The following is a 10,000-nucleotide window of genomic DNA, read 5'->3' as shown; positions in this document are numbered from 1 at the left end:
TTCATACGTCAATTCTTATTACCCGTTTTTTGGGACAATCTTCAAATACGTGTTGCAAACTCAAGGTTATAATTGCAAGCAAAATTCATGGTTATAATTTCAAGTAAAAATCAAGGTTATTATCTCAAGCAAAATTCAAGGATACAATTTCAAGCAAAACTCAAGGATATTATTTCAAGCAAAATTCAAGGTTACAATTTCAAGCAAAATTCAAGGTTATTATTTAGGGCAAATTTCAAGGTTATTATTTCAAGCAAAAATTCAAGGTTATTATTTCAAGCAAAATATCCATGTTTTTATTTCAACCAACTGCGTAATTCACAGTTGCATCATTAACAGTCCTTGCTGATACTAGGACTGTAAAAGTAGAGAATTCAGAATGACTTGCTTAGAGAAATGAATACATGGAGTCATAAAGCATACGTGGAAAGAGTAAAGGTGGTGAATGTGTATTCTAAAATTTTTAATTCGTCGTAGTCAAGAGAGCGCTAGTAATGCTTTTTCACGTGGCATTTTATATGGCGTTCCCTATTTGGAAGCTTGGATTTCAAGTCAATGGCCCCTTTGGTGGACTTGTTCCATAGGAATAGGGTTCATCTTCTGAATAATAATTCAATGTTAGATATACTCCTTTGCTGGCCTACAAAGTACACTTACTTGAAAACTGGGTTTAGCTCAAATATTAAATGTTAAATAATTATCAAAAGATGATGAATATTATCTTCTCTCTTTTTTTTTACCTGTAAAACAATTGAAACAGCCGCAATAATTGAAAAAAGACAAAACTTTGGATTCCCATTAGAATGGTTTCAAATGTCTTCTTATATTTGTGGTTCTCACCATAAACATAAATTAGATAATATAGTTACACCCAACATACCTTTATATTTCATGACAATTTCAATATCCGCAATTAGCACAGAAGCAATGTTTTTATTAGACTTTATGAAATAAAAGTTTCAGCCCCATGAAAAAAAACAATGAAAGAAAGCGCAATAAGACATTACAAAAATACAGAAGAGATAAAATTAAGAAGAAAGTAAGACCCTCCTTAATCAATTCTTAATTTCGAACAGGTAACCTGACACTTTTAAATAGGTTACAGGCCGCACAGCTGAATACTTTGGAAAAGTTATGTGAATGATGCGTTTCTCTCTCTCTCTCTCTCTCTCTCTCTCTCTGTATATATATATATGTGTGTGTGTGTGTGTGTCTGTGTGTGTGTGTCTGTGTGTGTGTATGTGTATATATACACACATATATAATACACACACACACGCACACACACACACACAGAATATATATATATATATGTGTGTGTGTGTGTGTGTGTGTGAGTGTGTGTGTGTGCGCGTGTGTGCGTGTTCACGAGATTCCTATGCAAACTTGAGTAATTAAGAAAAATCCTTCTAATACTGTTGTCTGGTAAATATAAGGAATGGACTCTAGTTCTAGAGTCAAGACAAAGAATTCCAGAGAATTTCTAAAGGCGTCTTTGATTCCCATTACACGAATTCCACTTCTATAAATAGGGGTGGGGGTGAGGGAATCCATTAGAGAGAAGTAAAGGAAGGGTACAGTATAATAAATGTGTTCATCAAAATATTGTTCCCTTTTTCTTGTATATAGGCTTACATATAGTTACATACACTCAGTGGCTCAAACCCTCCTCTTACTTGCGAAAGACCCGAGTTCGATCCCACGGAGGGGAAACGTCATCTGGCTCGTTTCGTGATAAAATGTATTGCGCCACTGCTGATCTATGCAGTGATTCATGCATTCAGTAGTTAGTCGACTCACGTGAGCCTCAGATGGGTCAAAAAAAAAGGAAGGCAATAATTAAGCTGAGAACGTAATATACATAATGTATATATATATATACATATATATATATATATATAATATAATATATATATATACATACATATATATATTATATCTATATATATATATATATATATATATATATATATATGTGTGTGTGTGTGTGTGTGCGTGTGTGTGTGTGTTGTGTGTGTGTAAAATAGATTGATAAATGTTAAAAGAAACCTCAAACATCCTGCCTACACTAAAATGAGGTCGTTCGGGAGAACCCAATGACCTTGGCAACAGTCTAAAACTCTCTCTCTCTCTCTCTCTCTCTCTCTCTTCTCTCTCTCTCTCTCTCTCTCTCAAACAGAATTTATCTAATAAAATTTCAAATCCAATTCCATGACAGTGAAAGCGTTTTTCATTCACAAACTCGTTTGCTTGATATTTCAGTCGAGCCCCCCGCCAAAGATTCTAATATACCAATGACATTCTCTCATAACCAGTCACTTTGGAAGTCATCTTCCTCACTCTTAATATTTACTCTTACGAAAATCTCGAGAGTAATTTCGTTCAATGATATCGTAAGTGTATTTACTTATCCCTAAAGCCTTGCTGTGGGCTGCTGACACTGAAATGTTATGGGAAATGAAACTTCGTCCGATTTCTTACTTGTTTACGACAAAGATTCAGTTGTATGTCATATCTCTGACACATTACAGGATTAATAAAACGATTGACTTAACCTTGAAGTGTGTATATATGCATGTATATGTATATATATATATATATATATATATATATATATATATATATATATATATATATATATATAACACACTTCAAAGTTAAGTCAATCGTTTTATCAATCCTGTAATGTGACAGAGATATGACATATAACTGAATCTTTGTCGTAAACAAGTAAGAAATCGGACGAAGTTTCATTTCCCATAACATTCAATGCATCAACCCACAGCAAGGTTTTGGGAAAAGTAAATACGCTTACGATATATAATATATATATATATATATATATATATATATATATATATATATACATATATATATATATTATATATATATATATATATACACACACACACACACACACACACACGTCCTAGTGCAATTCAGTCATGTAACGGACCAGTTTTTAACCGTTCCGTCCATTACGATGGGAAAACACTGACATCTTGTGTTACTTTATACGATACAACTATCTTTTACCATCAAATACCGCCAAACAAGACAGACTACGTTTGTTAACCGAATAGAATATTCGTTACCAATCAAAAGACTACGGCTTTCCCGAACATTCGAGGTTAATAAACAGACGTCAAATGAGCTGACAAGGATCTGTCAGGCTACAGAACAAACGAAATAACATTTGCCTTCCAAACTTTTTCGTTTCCTAACTTGGGTGAGTGAGTGAGTGCATGAAAAGTGAAAGAATGTAAGGAAATAGTATATGTACAAAAGCTAACATTTTTCCAGTGACAGGACCTATTACACTATTATATTTTTCACAGAGATATAAGCATTTCATGGGAATTATAGAACGTGATGGGGATAACTGAATTTCATTACTATGAATTCCATTACGAAATTGTCAGTGCATACATCCAAGCCATTACTGGCATGCCTCTGCAATAACATGACAAGATCTACGATTTTTTTTTGTATCTAATATGGTGAGCACTATTAAAAGCCTCAAAATCTATTTCTTTGATTCGATATGGTAAACACTATTAAAAGCCTTAAAATCTGTAGTCTGAAGGATTTATTTTAATATACGTACAACAAAATACTCTACATTATTTCTTATACTTTTGAAAGAGTTCAATGTTTTCGTGTGTCTTAAGACATTTCTTTAATAAAACTTTTATTTTATTTAAACTCAAAGTAATTCCATTCACATCTATACTTATTGATAAATATACGCCTCCAGTTATAATTTACATATACTACTTAGTGAAAATATACCTCTTTTCAAATCAGGAGCATATCTTGAGTCTCTATGAAAAACCTAAAAGGATCTATAAATCTTATTTTGTAATTATACTTACCAAATAAGATCTATACATTCAATAAAATATATATATATATATATTATATCTATATAATATTATATATATATATAGATATTATAATATATAGATAGTAGATAGATAGATATATACGTATTCTTTCGTTTAAAAGTCTTTCTATTGACGCAATGTGTGATACTGCAAGCTCCCCTTCTAAAGAGTACATTCCCACAATCATTTTACTAGACAAATTAAAATTGGTATCTACAGACTAGCAGGCGCCCAGAGAGCGCATTCTCTCCAAGAATGACACTTCCGTACTCACCAGAGTAGACTAGTTGTCAAATTCTGCGGCTAATCTAAAAGGTTGGCAAAATATCCCAGCTTTACCATAGGGATTAAATGCTAAAAGACACAATTCCTTATTCTTTACCACAACGCCTTACTCTTCCTCTACCTATCCTTCGGTCAAATAAAAAACAAATACGCTTCCCTTTAATGTAATCGTGTGTGGGAAACTCTTTCCCAAAACAAAGGAGCAATCATCTGTTCTCATTATAAAACTAACATTTTTATGAGTATTTAAGTATCATTCTTCTGAATAACGTCAAGTCAATAACTCAGTCCCTCCCAGGAACACCAAGTAACTCGATATCTTACCAATTCTCGAGAACTTTCACATTTTCAGCTTGCTATATTTATTCCACTGCGCACATTCGGCTCCCCTGTCATTCTAGAATATAAGTCAATTTCACATATACGTACCTTGCCTCCAAAATCCATTTGCTCCCAGTTCACATCAGTTTTCTAATAGATGAACTAATAATTCTCTTCTACATTTCTCTGGCTATTTCGTTTTTCCTTTTCATGTTTTTCCTACTACATTCTTCTATATCAACTTATTTCTGTCATGAGAGTAATTCTATGTATATCCTTTTTTCGTCTGAACTCATGATTTTCTACTATCCACTGTTTCATTCTTACAAATATGTATCTAAAAACATCAACTGAAAGGACTGGGATGATATAATTAAACAAATAATAAACCTATTCATCATCTACCTGGTTTCCACTCACATCTTATATTTCTACAGCAACGTTGTCAATCAAAACTACTTCCATAACTTATTTATACTCCAATCTACTTCTATCAAAAGCTACCTTAGTGAAATAATGATTCAATATATCCCAGCTATTTTATTCATCTTATTAGCAAACACGAACCATCAAACCTTATCTCTGTTCACTTTTCCTTGTCAATATTATATGTGATCATTATTATTTGAGGCCTTGCCAATGATTCAACCAGTTGGTCTATTTTCTTATTTTCTGTTTAGGCAAGAGTTGTGCACGCGAAAATCAACTAGTGTAAATAATAAATGGAAAAAATTGAGCAGTTTACGAGGTGAAATTCTATGTCATTAGTGCATATTTCCAAAGTTAGGCTTTGCCTCCAGGGAAAATTTTCACTCATACATACATACATACATACATACATATATAAATATATATATATATATATATATTATTATATATATATATATATATATATATATATATATTATAAACCGGTTTGAAATATTCCACGAAGCAAGACAACGTAACCTCAAGTTTGATGGAGCTGCTCCTATTGTGTATTGTAGAATCATGATGTGAGGGAGAAGCCATTCAACGTTTAGAAACACCCACTACAGAAAACATATAGAATATAGTATGTAGCCCTACAAAAGGAATTAGGACAGTGTAGGAAACCATTTTTACCTACCCCGCACTCTATAAAAGGTCCTTAACCACTCAAATGTTAGTCCTATCCCTTCAAAAATCTATTCAATGGTTGGATATCGCAAATCTCCTATTTGGTCAAATACTCAGGAAATTCTGCACAAAGTTTCATGCGTAATTCTCCTGACAAACAGACATAGGATATACAAACAAACGGAAACAAAACATAATTTCAAATGTAAGAGCTTTCAGAATTCGAACAATTGGCACAATGAAGGATGAAATATTTCGATTAGAGTTTTGTTTGAGATAAGTTACGGGACCCTCCGTAGACATCCATTGAAGCCAAAAGCCATATATATATATATATATATATATATATATATATATATATATATGATATATATATATATATATATATATATATATATATATATATATATATATATATATATATATATATATATATATATATATATATATGATATATATATATATTGCATAAAAGAAACAGGGGTGAAAGCCAAGTGTTAGTCGTATTGGAAGGCCACAGGGTGTCTGACTGACATCTACTGACACGTGTTCAAAGTGAATCATATAAAGGAGATAGGACGTATATACTGATTTACAAGTCATATTTCCACAAATATGGCAAAACATACGTATTACAACTTTACAAGTCAGAGTCTTCTCGTGCTATACCACGTCCTCCATCAATGAATACTCTAAATCATTTCCACTTCAAAGATATATAAAAACAGGATTTTGAATTTAATTATTATGCATTAAATACACAAAACTAGAAGTGTTAAGGGACATATAAAACAGTCAAGACTGGTGAATTTCGTAGCAAGCAATTTACATCCTCGGAAAAATGCTAATATTCTTTAAGTGGGATAGATGTCAGAAAGTACATAGACTAAAATAAAAGTAAAACAAAATAGCAAAAAAAAAATTAATACACCCAAAGCCATTTGAATACCTTCATGGGGATAATGTCGATTTTAAGAAACTCCTGGCAGGATCTTCACTTAATATGGTACGGTTGATCAATCTCTCTCTCTCTCTCTCTCTCTCTCTCTCTCTCTCTCTCTCTCTCTCTCTCTCTCTCTAAGCCCGAGATCTAGCAGAAAAATATGGTATGACAAATACCATACTTCAGTAATGGCTTTTAATCATTCTCAACCCATGAGTGAATTGAAGACGTTAAGAGGATAAAATTTTATTTTCAAACCAATTAAATGCTACCGAGACAGTTCGCGAGAACCAAGGATGACAAAAAGAAGGCAACCAATGTTTTTTTAAGCATGATGAACCTAGCATTCTGTGCAAGTGGTCACAGCAAAAATTCTGGGATTTGTGAAAAAACCTTTGAATTACATTATTATTATTATCATTATCATTAATCAGAAGACGAACCTTATTTATATGAAACAGGCCTATCGGGACAAATGACTTGAATTTCAAAAATGACTTGAGATTCAAGCTTCCAAAGAATAAGGTGTTCATTTGCAAGAACTTACAGAAGACAATAAGAAATACAGAAAAAAAAGAGATCAGTTATGACAAATTAACAAATAAATAAATAAAGGAATAAAAATGTAAGTAAACTATTAAAATTACATTGATACAAGAACGGTCTGAAATAATATGAAATCCAAAACAATGTCTTTCTCTTTTGAGAGAAACCTCCAACTGAAAATTCGCTTTTATAAAGGGCACGAGGTTTATAAAACCCACATATAACTGCAGAAAAGTACTTAAAAAAATAGTGGTTTCTGTTCTCCTGTGTGTGTGAACAGCCTGTGCTGGCATGCATAAGGGTAACTTAATCCAATAACTTCACTGGGTTAGATTATTGACAATCGAGTTCACCTCTAGTAACAATAGAGGAATTTAAAGGCCAAGAAAATACAGTCTTATTTTTCCTTCAATCTGTCACAAATATTTTATCCTTCATCACCATTTAGACAGGTCAGCAAGAGCAGTAACGCGAGCTGACAATAACTTCACTTGTTGGCTGTCAACACTTTGACCTCTGACCTTTGCCAGGGAAAAATAGAGCGAGAAAAGGAGACATTAAAAAGTCAGGTCACGTGAAGCCATAAGGAAACTGTAGAATCACTAGCACTGCCCGAGGGTGGCTATTAGCATAACGTTTACAAATGAAAGTTAAGGGTGTGTACGTGTAAGTGTATATGTACGAGTATTTGTGTAAGAACATGTATACACATTCACATTGACATTAACTGATATTATTACAGCAAATAACATGAATGCATACGAGATAGATATAAAATTATAGAAATTCTTTACATTTATTTCCTAGCAATGATGGGTTCCATCAACACCTACAAAATGACGGAAAATATTACCGTCGTCCAGTTATAAGTTATGTAATAGAGAACTACTATTTTCTCGGGTAGAAAGAAAGGAAAGATAATCACTCAAATAAGTCGATAACCTAGAATTAACATGGTTAATAACAGCACAAACTGAGGATAATTCCAACGAAATACAAATCTCAATTATGAGCCACTTACCTCACCTAATGTTTTCCACAGATTTTACAAAATCTATCATATGAGGTTTCTTTACAACTAAGCATTTTAATTTCATTGGCTAATCACATAAATAGTGCAATAGTTTGAGCCTACCCATGTTTTCCTAATACTGTAATCAATACTGAATAAACTAATCTTATAGACATATATATGCTTTTAGTAATTTCACATACAACTAGACAAGATATCACGAAAATCAATATACTAAATACACAACTTTCTACGGGGCAATTCTTAATGCCAAAAGTAATAGAGTATATATTACCCTTTATATTCCATATCTCCAGACGACGACTTGACATGGTATGGCAAAATAAAATAAAATATAATAAAATAAATTCCCTTCGCTTTAAGCCCTCTGTTTATTCTGCTAAACGTATACAAAAATATAAGTAAAGGCTTACAATAGGCAAGTATGAAGAGAGGACAATCCCTCACCGTACAGATATATCTGTAAGATCATACGACATGAATGACTTACAGCCTTAATATAAATGAATCTCATTCGCTTCCTTAACATGATAGTTACCAGTTACTATCAAACAAGTGTAATGCCCGGGATATCTTTTGAACAGCAGTAGTTTAGGCGGAAGAATATTAGCTTCCAGTTAATATGCAGTCATCAAACTTTCATAACTGGCTTAGAATCATCACAAATATTAGTTCCCTACTGATCAAATTAAATAAAAGTGGCGTCATTCAGAGTTAGAATCTTCACTCGTTTACACCCTGACTAGAACAAAATGTTATAAATCTAATGTCTTTTTTAACGGGAAATCACGAACACGATAATACAGAGACGATTTAAATCGAGAAAAAATACATTGCATATTCTACCATTTCACATTTTAAGGGGAACTAAGGCATTCAAATTAACGTCTAAAGCCTGGCGGATATATGTGTTCTCTTTCTGCACATGTCTCGTCCTCTAGTCACCCACGGCATTTATTTGTTTTATGTTCCTCGTTATTTACCCTCAGTTAGCTTTGCAAAGCACCATACCAAGCACATTTATCATTCCGTTGGTTCCTCTACGCTTTTCTCTCTCCTCATCATCCAAAATGAACTTCCATGGCACCACAGAATGTTTAGGCACCTACACAGTTCACTAGACACAGCCAGCTGGCCTCTAGCAGCAAAAATCGACCAACAAACACGAGTTTATCTTAGAGCATCAACATTAAATACCGCGATACTTAAAGAAGCTGGATTCTCCTGGTGTTAAAGGACTCAGACTCGAAGCCATCCACGACCTTCAAATGAACACAAACTTCAATTCAGATGGAGTGACATTTTTTGCCCCTGTTCAGTCTCCTCACGAATCAAATCATTAGATCTTGACGGTTTCACAAACCTGAACAGCATCGTAATCAATGACCCACAGATCATAACATTCAATTCGATTTTGTACCGACTCTCATTAGATTACATTGGACGTTTCTTACCGAGTTGAATGATAGAACAAGCACCCCTCCCCGACACCCCCAACCCCCCTCCAAAATTAAGAGAACGCAACACAGCCTGATAATACCAGCAGAATTCGCCTTCCACAGCCAGAACAACAAAACCGACCACGCTTTCAGAAATACAAAAACCAATCAAAAACAAATAAAAAAAATTCGTTTTTTCATTTGCTCATGTCTTTTCTTTGTTATCCACATTAAACTACTACTGCATGATTTTACTTTTACTTAAAAAGAAAGAAAGGGGGAGAGAGCAGCAAGCAACAATTTGCACCATCATTTTCTCTTGAATATTTTATGCACATGTTCTGTGGTTCTGTTAATTCCATTTCTTTTTTCACTCCCGGACAGACGAGATGATATGGCAGGCCCCATTAAGAGATGGTAAGGGCATGATGATGACGTTGAGTAAATC

The 10,000-nt window shown here is 33.4% G+C and overlaps 1 protein-coding gene and 1 long non-coding RNA gene across 10 annotated transcripts in view; one reads left to right on the top strand and one right to left on the bottom strand.

Annotated features, from left to right (window-relative positions):
- Nucleotides 1-10,000, bottom strand: part of LOC135205440 (uncharacterized) — a 236,430-nt gene that overhangs the window by 20,760 nt on the left and 205,670 nt on the right. The window lies entirely within an intron of this gene.
- The window catches only part of LOC135205438 (toxin Tbo-IT2-like), a 311,351-nt gene that overhangs the window by 273,212 nt on the left and 28,139 nt on the right, over nt 1-10,000 (top strand). For 4 of the 9 annotated variants that reach the window (XM_064236021.1, XM_064236023.1, XM_064236020.1 and 1 more), the window contains one exon: nt 9,937-9,969. The exons of the other annotated variants lie outside the window; for them this stretch is intronic. In XM_064236021.1, the coding sequence (XP_064092091.1) occupies nt 9,937-9,969 (33 nt within the window). The remainder of the gene's footprint in view (nt 1-9,936; nt 9,970-10,000) is intronic. 9 annotated transcript variants of the gene reach the window in all.

This window comes from Macrobrachium nipponense, chromosome 24, assembly GCF_015104395.2.
Source record: "Macrobrachium nipponense isolate FS-2020 chromosome 24, ASM1510439v2, whole genome shotgun sequence".
Classification (NCBI taxonomy): Eukaryota; Metazoa; Arthropoda; class Malacostraca; order Decapoda; family Palaemonidae; genus Macrobrachium; species Macrobrachium nipponense.
Note: the sequence above shows the minus strand (reverse complement) of the source record. Positions and strands in the feature narration are given on the sequence as shown.